The 12560-nt window shown below is 38.1% G+C and overlaps 4 protein-coding genes, 2 non-coding genes and 1 pseudogene across 8 annotated transcripts; 6 read left to right on the plus strand and 1 right to left on the minus strand.

The window, feature by feature from the left end:
* Positions 1-879: 879 nt before the first annotated feature.
* LOC104762051 (actin-12) lies at positions 880-2892 on the plus strand. The gene is made up of 5 exons (XM_010485258.3): positions 880-995; positions 1133-1206; positions 1307-1700; positions 1809-2422; positions 2520-2892. Exons 2-5 carry the CDS (start codon positions 1147-1149, stop codon positions 2583-2585), a joined length of 1134 nt encoding a protein of 377 aa, XP_010483560.1. The 5' UTR covers positions 880-995; positions 1133-1146; the 3' UTR covers positions 2586-2892.
* A 110-nt stretch (positions 2893-3002) lies between these two features.
* On the plus strand, positions 3003-4683 carry LOC104762049 (methyl-CpG-binding domain-containing protein 6-like; annotated as a pseudogene). Its single transcript, XR_015589129.1, has 3 exons — positions 3003-3447; positions 4092-4214; positions 4298-4683. The product of XR_015589129.1 is annotated as a methyl-CpG-binding domain-containing protein 6-like (transcript).
* A 274-nt stretch (positions 4684-4957) lies between these two features.
* TRNAG-UCC (transfer RNA glycine (anticodon UCC)) lies at positions 4958-5029 on the plus strand. The gene has a single exon. It is a non-coding gene; the product is annotated as a tRNA-Gly (tRNA).
* Positions 5030-5320: 291 nt separating this feature from the next.
* Positions 5321-8417, plus strand: LOC104762052 (protein INVOLVED IN DE NOVO 2-like). 2 transcript variants are annotated; one of them, XM_010485260.3, is made up of 8 exons: positions 5321-5511; positions 6053-6399; positions 6495-6785; positions 6887-7068; positions 7146-7214; positions 7311-7592; positions 7672-7896; positions 7988-8417. In XM_010485260.3, the coding sequence occupies exons 2-8, from the start codon at positions 6060-6062 to the stop codon at positions 8231-8233; spliced, it is 1635 nt and encodes a 544-aa protein (XP_010483562.2). In that variant the 5' UTR covers positions 5321-5511; positions 6053-6059; the 3' UTR covers positions 8234-8417. The 2 variants fall into 2 exon arrangements, with proteins under 2 accessions (XP_010483562.2, XP_010483561.2); XM_010485259.3 differs by lacking the exon at positions 5321-5511 and adding an exon at positions 5518-5948.
* A 127-nt stretch (positions 8418-8544) lies between these two features.
* On the plus strand, positions 8545-8616 carry TRNAG-UCC (transfer RNA glycine (anticodon UCC)). Its single transcript has one exon. It is a non-coding gene; the product is annotated as a tRNA-Gly (tRNA).
* Positions 8617-8726: 110 nt separating this feature from the next.
* On the plus strand, positions 8727-11028 carry LOC104762054 (uncharacterized). Its single transcript, XM_010485263.3, has 7 exons — positions 8727-9148; positions 9455-9517; positions 9616-9702; positions 10072-10315; positions 10386-10459; positions 10570-10668; positions 10818-11028. The coding sequence occupies exons 1-7, from the start codon at positions 8912-8914 to the stop codon at positions 10908-10910; spliced, it is 897 nt and encodes a 298-aa protein (XP_010483565.2). The 5' UTR covers positions 8727-8911; the 3' UTR covers positions 10911-11028.
* LOC104762053 (uncharacterized) lies at positions 10977-12402 on the minus strand. Its single transcript, XM_010485262.3, has 4 exons — positions 12017-12402; positions 11606-11709; positions 11299-11428; positions 10977-11198 (listed from the first exon to the last, which is right to left on the minus strand). Exons 1-4 carry the CDS (start codon positions 12137-12139, stop codon positions 11160-11162), a joined length of 396 nt encoding a protein of 131 aa, XP_010483564.1. The 5' UTR covers positions 12140-12402; the 3' UTR covers positions 10977-11159.
* Between the last annotated feature and the right edge of the window lie 158 nt (positions 12403-12560).

Raw genomic sequence — 12560 nt, forward strand, 5'->3', positions numbered from 1 at the left:
ATAACTACTAGTACTACTTAACACTTTTTGTTGTTAACTAAAAAATTAAATTTGTAGCAAATGCATCCTTTGATACTAGATGCACATTTATAAACTTCGATTGGTATATTTTTTATTAAAAGGACGGTAAGAGAGTTAATACCAATAGTATAATAATATGAAATACAGAAGACGCACTCTCATACCAAATAATTACATCTCATGCTCATGCTTAATTATGTTGCTTCCCCACATCTGATCATCATTACACCATTTTCTCAATCTCCGCCCAGTATCTTTTCCCAGCAAATGCCCATGTCTCCCCTCATATTATTCGTTTAATTTTATTCTGTTATAAGTTTTTATAATCTTACTTTTTCTCTATGTTGAAAGTATCTTTCGGGATTGAGTATGATATTTGTGGTTCATTGATAGACATAACAGTCGACATATTTCTTCTGGAGTGGGGCAAAGGGTTCATAAGCACCCTGATAAGCACTCAAGAGTCGAGATAAATAAGAAAGTAATACATGGTTGAAAAAACTTAAAAAATAAATTCCTATACCTAATCTTACCTGCTAAACTTAAATATGTTTTTTTTTTGATGTAAATGTTACTTAAATACATATGTTACTAGTTGTTTCAAAATCATATATATGTTCTCGCACCCAAACAAATCATATTTAATGTGACTTATGAACGTCGTCACCATGCATAACAAGCCACACCGATCAAATTAAGCAGTATAGTTGTAACAAAGTTCAATGATCCATAATTTAGAAGCCCAAATCAGTAACGATTCTTCCGGCGACCCATAAATTTCGGTCGTGTTACCAAAAATAGGTGGACACGTGTCGTAACTCTCTTAGATATAGGCTCCAGCGAAAAACTAACGGCCACGATCTGTTTACAGTCGAGCGATATAAAGCAAAGCTCGTTTCCTTTTATTCAGAAATTTTGAACCCATTCAAAAGGTCGGGGCGTTTCAAGATCCAGTTTCTCGTTAAAGTCACCAGGTGATTATTATTTACCAATTTTCATTGTTTCTTGGTAACGATTTCAATTTATTTACATGGACAACAACCAGAAAAGTTGATACGAGAATAATCAATCTACTAGAATCCATTTTCTTATAGTCTTGATTCATATACAGATAGAAATTGAACAATGGCGGACGGTGAAGACATTCAACCACTTGTTTGTGATAATGGCACTGGAATGGTTAAGGTAATTTTTCTCTCTAAATGCTATGTCACACGTACGAGACTATGCTACAAAATACTCAATTGAAATCTCTCTCTCTCTCTCTCTCTCCGGTACGGTTTAGGCTGGATTCGCGGGTGACGATGCGCCAAGAGCGGTTTTCCCGAGCATTGTAGGCCGTCCACGCCACACGGGTGTGATGGTTGGGATGGGACAAAAGGATGCTTATGTTGGAGACGAGGCTCAGTCAAAACGTGGTATCTTGACTCTCAAGTACCCAATTGAGCATGGAATTGTTAACAATTGGGATGACATGGAGAAGATTTGGCATCACACTTTCTACAATGAGCTTCGTGTTGCCCCTGAAGAACACCCGGTTCTCTTAACCGAAGCTCCTCTCAACCCAAAAGCTAACCGCGAGAAGATGACTCAGATCATGTTTGAGACGTTCAACACTCCTGCTATGTATGTTGCCATTCAAGCTGTTCTCTCACTCTATGCCAGTGGTCGTACAACTGGTCAGTAACACACTATGGACGACCCTAATTGGTCATTAAAAAATCAGTTTAGTTTGGTTATGCTTTTATGGACAGTCCTGATTGGTCATTTTGCAAATTGTTGGTTAGGTATTGTTTTGGACTCTGGAGATGGTGTGAGCCACACGGTACCTATCTACGAGGGTTACGCTCTTCCACACGCAATCCTACGTCTTGACCTAGCTGGTCGTGACCTCACAGACCACCTCATGAAAATCCTGACAGAGCGTGGCTACTCTTTCACCACAACTGCTGAGCGTGAAATCGTCAGAGACATGAAAGAGAAGCTCTCTTACATTGCTCTAGACTACGAGCAAGAGCTAGAGACATCCAAGACAAGCTCGTCCGTGGAGAAAAGCTTCGAGCTTCCCGACGGACAAGTGATAACCATTGGAGCAGAGAGGTTCCGTTGCCCTGAAGTTCTGTTCCAGCCGTCAATGATCGGGATGGAAAATCCAGGAATCCATGAAACCACATATAACTCTATCATGAAATGTGATGTGGATATTAGGAAAGATTTGTATGGAAACATTGTGCTAAGTGGTGGAACAACAATGTTTGGTGGGATTGGTGATAGAATGAGCAAAGAGATTACGGCTTTGGCTCCGAGTAGTATGAAGATTAAGGTCGTGGCTCCACCTGAGAGGAAGTACAGTGTATGGATCGGTGGCTCTATATTGGCTTCACTCAGCACTTTCCAGCAGGTGAAGACATCATCTTAAATAACATCTTATTATAATCCATAATTTTTTATTTGGTCTTTGATATACTCATTTTGTTATGTGTTTGAAAATATGACAGATGTGGATTGCAAAAGCAGAGTACGATGAATCTGGACCATCAATTGTGCATAGGAAGTGCTTCTAATCACAATTCATGGAATCACCAAATTTGAGTATTTTTTTTGCATTTTTTTCCAACATATTTCTTCACTCAAATTGTTTCTTTGTAATTTTTATTTGAAGCAACTAAACTCAAAGAAAAAGCACTAAAAAGAGTTATTAATTATGCATACCAATACAAGACACATTGGTTTTTTTTTTTTTGTTTTTTTGAATAGTCTCTCTATGTTAATTTTTCAACTAAGCATACTCTTGCTTCCGTAACCTTTCACTCCCATTGTATTATAAACAAATTAATTTAATTATAAGATTTGTTATTTAAACTAATAAAATTGGCGTAATAATAGAATAGGATGGTTTAGCTAAATTCTAATTTCGGTTCAACCGAACCGAATTCAAAAACCCAGAAACAGAATAATTTCCCCTCAATCTCTCCCATCTTCAAAAGACTACTTTTTTTTTTGTTTCTTCTCTTTTCTCGAGATTGTTGCCTTTTTTGCAATCTCATTGCTCTCTCATTGGGTGAAGAATACAAATCCCAATCCCTAATTCGTATGTCAGATTCTGTGCCCGGAGATTTTCCTCCCGATCCACTTCTCGCTTCCGGAGCCTTCATTTCCTCCTCCGCCGGTGACGGAACCCTAGGTAATAGTGCGAAGCGGCGATCGGTTCAGGGAGGAATCGGAGTTTCTGGTTCGGGAGAGAGCGTACGCATTGGGATGGCTAACGGTACGGATCAGATGAATCCATCGCTGGATAGTTCGGGTCAACAGGCGGAGTCTAAGTCGCGGAAACGTGCGGCGCCTGGAGATAATTGGTTGCCTTCTGGTTGGAGAGTTGAAGATAAGGTTCGAACCTCTGGTGCTACAGCTGGTTCGGTTGATAAGGTTAGTAATAAAAAAGTCTCAGCTTTACTCTCCTTTCTCTATTTGGTTTGAGCTGTGTTGTTGCTTGGAATTTATAGATTGTGGGATTCTTTTGATTGATGTTGTTCTCTTTGGTTTAGCATTTGGATTCATCGCTGCAAAAATGTTATTTAGATCAATTCATGTGGTTCTTAATCGTATGGAACTATGTATTAGATTCAGTGAATAAAAATCTTGCCTTTAAGTAGTGTCAGTGTAATGTTCTTGTGAAATGATGTTGTTGGTTCTAATCATACGCTTTATCAGTGTGATTAAAGTTAGTTTGCCTTATCTGGTGGATTTCAATGGTTTGGTTTGGTACTTATTGTGATTGAAGAGATGAAGTTTTGATGATTTCTTATACTCTGATGCTAATATGTCATGTCAAGTGTAATGTTGTAGTGAAATGATGTGGTTGGTTCTGCTTAGTTTTGTTAATGTTCATACACATTATCATTGTGATTAATGTTAGTTTGCCTTACTGGTGGATTTAAATGGTTTGGTTGGTTTATATTGTGATTGAAAGATGAAGTTTTGGTGGTTTCTTATTATACCCTGATGTTAATATGACATGTTTAGATATTGATAGGTAGACTTATAGACATTGTCTTATCCGGGTTTTGCAGTACTATTACGAACCAAATACAGGCCGTAAGTTTCGGTCCAGGACTGAGGTACTCTACTACTTAGAACATGGAACCTCTAAGAAAGGCGCCAAGAAAGCAGAGAATACAGATTTCCATTCAGACGTGAGTTAACTTGTTTAAAAGTTTAAACCTTTTTACTGCCTGTTTCAAAGCCGTGATACGTATTGAATCTTGTGTGTTTGCAGCATTTTGAAGGCCAGGGAAGTATCAATAGAGCCAGCAGAAAAGCTAAAGAGCCTCCAGCACCACCCCCGCCATTGGACTTTGATTTTAAGAATCCACCAGAGAAGGTAAGCTGGTCAATGGGAAACACCAGAGAAGAAGCTTGGACACCTATTATTGGGGACGTCAAGGTTCAAGACTCAGTGAGACAAAATTGGAGCACTGCGTTTTACCTTTATCACAAACCGGAACCCAAGCAAACTGTCGTTGTGAAGACTATGACTACATTGTGGGAGAAATTTGGGTAGTTGCATCAACTGAAAGATAAATAGATGCTTGTTTAGTAGTCTTCATTCATCAACTTATGTGTACTACAATTCTTTTTAGTTCTTTTAGGAAGAATATGATAATGGGATATGGCCATTTGCTTTTTTGACTGATGAGTGATGAATATGAAGACGTGTCGTACCTAGAGAAAACTTAATCGGACATTTTGATATGGAGCATTATTTTTCTTCTGATCCAAAGTTTTTTAAAACTTGTGTTTAGGAAAATATCGTACCTTTCACAACGTTCATGTCCTCTTCTCAAGAACTAATGAAAGGCATGGCGAATTGGCGTGGCAATGCAAAATAACATAATACTTGAAAAATAGATTAAATAAAATGCTTGAAAGGCATGAAGCGTCTGTAGTCCAACGGATAGGATAATTGCCTTCCAAGCAATAGACCCGGGTTCGACTCCCGGCAGACGCATTGATTGGTTTTTTAACCACTCAAACGGTGTTCATTCAAAGTTGACGGATCAGATCTTTTTCCAGTTGGTCAAAAGCAAAATAGAGATTTCAACGTTGCTTTTAAGTTTGTAACTATTTTGAGCCCAATTTATTATCTGCAATAAATTATTGAAAAGGCTATTGGAGTTCTCCCATCATCTAAATTTAGTAATTCTTGGACTTCTAACCTTCTCTTCTCTGTATACAAGAGGCTTCCGTTTTAGTCTTGTGCCCCAAGGTTTTAAATAAAAAGTGAAAAGGATTGGTTTTTAAGTTTTTGTTGGTTTTCGATTATATATTGCCCTCTCTGTTTCCCACAATTTACAGTATTGCCACTGCTGAGTCTACTCACTCGACGCTCTGTCTCTTCAAAAGCAAATTTGGGAGAGAAAACTACATAACACGCTATTTTTGTGACCGACTCCACCAAGCAGAATAACACAGGAAAACAAACAAAATAAGGTCTCTGCTTTTTTATTTACTATGATTTCGACTCTCATTTTTTTTTTGGGGAATTTGAATCGTCTAAAAGCCTGACTTTGCTTGCAAGAGTTTTTTTTTCTTGAGAAAAAAAAGTTTTGGTTCTCCATCCGTACACGTAACAAATCTCTTATTTCTGTGTTTTCTTCAATTTCTAGCATCTGGGTGTTATAAAGAAGTGATTTTTCACTAATATTAGCCATGAACTAGTCTCCTTTCTGATTTTTTTTTTTTTTCTAATAAAACCCAGAAAAAAAGAGTGGGTTTTTTTCCTGTGTTCTTCACATCAAGTTACATTTTTTTTTGGTATCCTACTTCGATTTTAAGTTTCTGTATGTTACATAAGAACTTGACCTTTATTTAACTGTGAATCATACATTTCTCTCTGTTTTTTTTCTTCCTGATAAAAACCCAAAAAGGTGGTGTCTTTCTCCTTTGTGAGGATCTTTTCTGTATCATGTTTCCTGTGTTTGATTATGGTTTGTGGAGATAAGATCTCATTTGATAATCTTCTTTGTTGCAGCTTTAAGATGGAGAAGAATCAACAAAAGCAGAAATTTCCGGTTGAAGATTCAAACAAGGACTGTTCTGAAGATAAATTTGTGTGGCCATGGGTTGGTCTTGTAGCCAACATACCAACGGAGGTTGAACCATCTGGTCGGAGAGTAGGGAAAAGCGGTTCAACGTTGCGTGACGAGCTGACTGTGAAAGGGTTTAATCCAACAAGAGTTCAACCCATTTGGGATTTCAAGGGACATTCTGGTTATGCTTTGGTTGAATTCGCTAAAGATTTTAAAGGATTTGAATGCGCCATGAAGTTTGAAAGGAGTTTTCAGTCAGACCGTCATGGGAAGAGAGATTGGGATAAAGGTGAAAGCTTGTTTCAGAGTTTTATAGTGTTTTGATTTCATAGTTGTATTTGATTGGTTTCTTGACAATGAGTTCTCTTTCTTTGATAAAAAAAGGTATTCGCTTTAGAGATGATAAGCTTTATGGATGGGTTGCGAGAGAGGAAGATTATAATCGAAGTGATATTGTTGGAAAGAATGTTAAGAAGAAGAGAGATCTGAAAAGTATCTCGCAGCTTCAGGAAGAAGACGAGAGGAAAATGGTTCACCTCGTTGAGAGCATGTCTGAGTCCATTAAGATGAAGAAGAAATGTAAGGAAGAGCTTGAGCAGAAAGTTGATGAGACAACCCGTTGTTTGGAGAGTTTGGAATTGCATAACGTTCTTTTGAACAAAACCTACCAAGAAGGTAAAAGAAACATCTCCTTTAAGCTTTTAAAACATTAATCTGTTTGTGTTTTCTTGCTGAGTGCATTTTGGTTTGTTTGTGTGTCTTCTTGATATGAGAAGGGATTGAGAAGATGCAAACGAGTATGCAAGGTTTGTATGATCAGATTCTGGGAGGACATCAGAAGTCTATGGCAGAGCTAGAGGCAAAGAGGGAGATGCTGGAGGAGCGTGCAAAACAGATCGAGCAACGTGCATACATAAACGAAGAAGAGATGAGGAGATCCAGACTCGAAAGAGAACTGGTGATTATGCATTCTTGTAGATTAGAACGAAATGATCACAAAGACACTTATCTGTCACCTTTTTGTCGTTGTTGTAGAATCAAAAGGCTATGTGGGAGCAGAATGAAGCGAATGAGGAAGCTATGAAACTTGCAAAAAAGCACCAGGTAGTTGTTTAGATGGACTGTATTATATTCATGAACAAGTAACAACTAAGCCTCCATGTTCAAATTTTGGGTCTCTCAAACATAATTTTTTTGCAGAAAGAGAAGGAGAAGCTTCATCATAGGATAATGGAAATGGAAGCAAAGCTAAATGAAACGCAAGAGCTGGAGTTGGAGATAGAGAAGCTGAAAGGTACGACCAATGTAATGAAGCATATGGTGGGGAGTGATGGAGATGGAGATATTGTGGAGAACATTGCCAAAACTAAGATTGAGCTTGAGGTTCGAGAAACAGCTCTCCATGAGAAAATGATGGCTCTGACACAAAAAGAGCGTGCGACCAACGATGAGTATCAAGAAGCTCGTAAAGAGATGATACAGGTGCCAAAACCTTCTAAATCTCTATGTTCCAAAGTCTTTGGCTTGCTCTTTTAACTAGTGGTATTACTTTGATGAGCAGCTGTGGAATGCGAATGAAGAATTGATGAAGGGAGAGAAGATAAGAGTGAAAAGAATGGGGCAATTAAACCCTGAACCGTTCTTACCTGCTGTGATGAAGAAATTTAAAGTTCCAAGATCAAGAGCAGAGATTAAGGCTATGCAGTTGTGTTCAGTGTGGGAAGCAAACATAGGAGATGTGCAATGGAGTCCATTTAAAATCGAAGATTCTGATGGAACAGCAAAGGTTTGAACTTTAACTTAGGACTCAACTTTCAAATCTCAAAAGAGATATTTCTTTTTACATATTATCTCAAGAATCCAAATGTGAAATGCAGAGAGTGGTGGACAAAAACGATGAGAAGCTTCGAAAGCTGAAGAGCAAGTACGGTGAAGAAGTTCATAATGAAGTGGTAAGAGCAAAACTAGAGATTGAGGAACACAACGCCAGTGGCGGCTATGTGATTGTGGAGCTTTGGAACTATGAGGAAAACCGAAAGGCAACGATGGGGGAAGTAACAGACGTGATTTTGAAGATAAGGTCGAGTCTTGCTGCTATGAAGAACAAGCGAAAGAGGCCTTGAGGTCTTAATTCAAGTAACAACTGTGACCGAGCCTTAGGAAATGACCTCTCTTTTTGTTTAATCTATCAGTTTGAATTAGGTTTGCTATTTTGCTACTACTATAAAACTGTGCTTGGTTTTCAAACTTGTTGAACCGAATTGGATTTGTTTCTTCAATGGTTTAAATCCAGAAACAACTTATGAATGTGTCATTGTGTTGTTTGATTTGATTAATCGAGTCTTAACATATAAACAAGGGCAAAGTATGGTATGATTAATCGATCCCTTTTGTTAATAGACTACAATATTAAATAGACATCATCAAGCAAAAAGCGTCTGTAGTCCAACGGTTAGGATAATTGCCTTCCAAGCAATAGACCCGGGTTCGACTCCCGGCAGACGCACATCTTTTTGCAGATATCGTTGTTTACAAAACGGTGTGCTTTCAATATATAACCCGCCAAAAACCGAATCACCGCTTTAAAGGGTATTCTCGTCTAATCACATAATTTTTATCCATTAATCACAGAAACGTACTAAGGTAGTATGTTGCGTGCACGCGCCGAACCGTAACGTGTGGCCACAATCTCACTCGGCACAACCGTGTCCGACCACACGCTTTGTCTCTTTGTCTTTTCAATTTTTGATTCCGGCGAATCAGAAGAACAGAAGATATTTTGGTTTTGTTTGTGGTTCATCATGGCGGGGACTTGCACTTCGATTAGGCCTCGGCTCATTGGTTCTTCTTCGATTGTTGAGCTTTCCAGGTTGATTAATCGAGCTGGTGTTCCTTTCTCTGTTCGGATCTCTACTAGAACTCGTGGCCACGGTGGTGGTTTAACCGCACCTACCTCTCGTGAGGAAGGTCCTTCTTGTATCTTCGTTGGTCCGATTGATTCAGCTCGCAAAGAAACGCTTGAAGCTCTTTATCGCCAAGTACGCCTACTAAAAAAATTTGTTTTTGGCTCTTTGAATTCGTCTCTGTGATTGAGTGTGTGTGTGTGTGTGTGTGTGCATTACTCTCAGAAATTGATAATATCATGTTTTTGCTCCTAAAATTTGCTTCTTTTGAACCTGTGAGTGAGTCTGTGAAAGTACTCAGTTCTTGAATTCTTAAATCTTAAGTGAATCCTATGAAATTTATGAATTGTGATGAATTTTTCGAGTATGGTCATTTTGATTGATCTTTTTGGCTTAAAAATCTATGGATATTGAAGTCTTCTTGATTTATACTGTGTATAGGCTAAGGATGCGTACTACAATGGCAAGCCTTTGATAGTTGATGACATGTTTGACCGAGTAGAGGTATGCTATCTGTTAGTATATGCTTCTTATGTATCTACTTAAGGTTAATATAGTTTGTAGCTAAGTGATGTTGGACTTGCTTTCTGCAACTGTTGCAGCTAAAGTTGCGGTGGTATGGTTCGAAATCTGTAGTCAAGTACCCTCGGTGCAGCCTCTTGCGGCAGTCAACATATGCTGATGCAGAGGTACAATGCCGTTATTCTTGTTTCCAAATTATCATGTGTGAAATAGTTGGGGCTTGCAATTTTATCAATCCTTGAGATTTGGACTTGTTTACTGATAGCTTTACAAGGTCAGTTGTGTTCTCAAGGTAGGTAGTTGCTTGTGAGACATAAGATCCTTGCAATGATATAGTTCCCTGAATATTGCCTGAGTCTGAGATTCCGCTCGCATCTTGGTCAGTTTATGCATTGTTAAGTTTGTCTTGGTCAGTTTGTCTTTACCACTTGTCATATAGAGGGGAAGACATTGCTTCACAGTTATAGGATCATTCTTTTGCTGGTGAACAATGTTTTTGTCAAGGGCTGATGTTGAGATAAATCCTTGTAGGACAGGATGATGCATCACAAGTTCTGCTGTTAGCTACCATATGGATCTTGATTTTCTTATTTGGTAGCTCGGCTTGCGTTTTGCCCACGTTCTATGGCCTCGGCCTAGTCTATGGAGGAGATCCGTTTGACTCAGGGCTTGTCTATAGCGGCCAGTTGTCATCTTCTGTGCCTCTTTTGTCAAAGTTGAACGGCATCCTTCTCATTCTGCTAGGACCTGCTCTTGGATATCCGATTGCTTCTTCTGCAGGTACCAGAATACAAATAATCTGGTAATAGCTATAATTTGCTTCTTCTGAGATAAAGAATGTTGTCTGCAGTAAGGGTACTTAAAGGGTTATGGAGAAATGACTTAACGGCTCTAAGAGGAGACTGCCCAAATTGTGGGGAAGAGGTCAGATGATCTGACTCAGATCTTTGCTCGTAGTTCTTTTGCAGCAACATAACTACAAGATCTTTGTGTCTTCAGTTCTTGTTACATTTGAGTTTGATGAATTTATGTAGGTCTTTGCATTCGTGAGATCCGATCAATCAAACCGATCAGCTCACAAAGCCGACTGTCATGTTTGTGAGTGCACCCTGGAGTTCCGTACTAAAGTGGAGGTAAAATAACTATCTTTCCCTTATTTTGCATCATTTGCAACTGCTTTTGCATTCACATTTAGAACGCCGATTGTTGTAGTTTGAATGTGAACCAATCACTGCCTTCCTCTGTAGCTAATGAATGTTGGGTTTTTTTCTTACTGCTTCAGAAATCTGCATCACCATTGGGTAGAAAATGGGTTTACGGCAGGATATACCTTGTTTCACGGCCAAGGAGAGATCGGCGTTCAAACTTTACATAATTCTGACAAAAGAAGAAAGATTTTTTTGGGAATGGTTTCTACTCAATTGTGTATTGTAAAAAGGGATACTAGAAAAGCTTTTGTAACATTCAAAAGATTCATAAAATTGTTACTATAACCTTTTGTCTCTTCAGATAGTTTACAAAAACAAAACCAAAAAAAAACAGAGATCCGTTCCAAAGTTCTGAGGTAATGGAGAACGAGCATTCGCTGCTGAGTAAAAAAAGAATGTTGCTCAGCTTTCTTTGTTCAGAAGTGTGCCAAGCTATAGACAAGAATCCATGCGAGCTGAAAACAGAACATGAAACATATTCTTCTGTTAAACCATAAACAAACAATTAGTGTTAAAGAAAAGAGTTTGTACTGTTAAGATGAAAAACAAACATACCAAAAAGAGAGTAAGTGACGCAAAGAGACCCTCTTGGAGTAAAGCTGCATGGCCTCCGAAATCTTCTTCATCAACCTTGAGAATCATTGCATAGTAACCGTAAACGATCCCTGAGGATATTGCCAAAAACCTGCAAAAAAACCCCATCATTAGTCCATCATATCACAAAGGTTTGCTAACCATGGAGGTATTAAAAGCAATGTGATCAAACAAGCTCTAAGGAACAACCCAACTACTCCTTCCCATATATGCTAATGAAACAGTTGCGACCTTAGTTGGTATAAGTGTTTTTAGAACGAAGACTTACAGAATGATCCAAATGCCACCAACAAGAGGAATAGAGCCCCATAACAATCCACAGATCAATCCAACCACTTGTCTAATCCAATGCAACACATCTCCCAATTGATCCTGCATCACCATCATCATCATCATCATCAACAACAAACCATAATCCAATTCATCATACATACCCAAACAAACAACTCAAAAAAAATTAGCAAGAGAGCTCAATTTCACAAATTGAAGTGTAAGATCGGATCAAGTATTTATTTTTCTTACTTGGTTCAGTAAGATCGACTATGAAGCTTAATTAATTACAATAAAGACTCAAATTTTCATTAAAAAAAAAAAAGAAGAAGAACAAGTGAACAAAAAAAAAGTCAAAAGGAGCTTCGAGATAGCCGGAGGAAGAAGGAGAGGTGTTGATTTGAAGTACCTTGTCCCAAGAAGCATCGGGATCGAACAATTTCGCTAACTTCGAGGGAGACAAGTGAACATTCTGGTAACTTTCTTGTTGTTGTTGCAGCTGATTCAGCTTGGCCGATTTCGATTCTCTCATCCTCGATTTTACAAACTTTGGATATCGAGAGAGAGAATCTGAAACCTTTGGACGACGACGAAGAAGAACTAAACAAATTAGGGTTCAGGAATTAGTAATAAGTGAACAAAAAGGTGGCTGAGTCGTGAGATTATAATTAAACTGTAAGTGCTCGTTCTTGTTTTTGGATCCAAGAGATTAATTCAGACTGTGATTTTATAAGATTGACAATAAAAAATATTTGGGATCCCATTGTTAACAAAAGAAAATTATAATGTAATTCCACTAACTGTAATTAATTACTATATAATTTAGCTTTTATGGAATTTTTGGATCTGATCCCTCAAAATATCGCAATTTATCATATGTTCCTTAAACAAGAATTTGTTTTGAATCAACTTTTGATTTTTTTTTTTTTTTTTTCCTGGAAAAATTTGACTGG

Source organism: Camelina sativa, chromosome 18 (assembly GCF_030686135.1).
Source record: "Camelina sativa cultivar CO46 ecotype springtype chromosome 18, ASM3068613v1".
Taxonomy (NCBI): domain Eukaryota; kingdom Viridiplantae; phylum Streptophyta; class Magnoliopsida; order Brassicales; family Brassicaceae; genus Camelina; species Camelina sativa.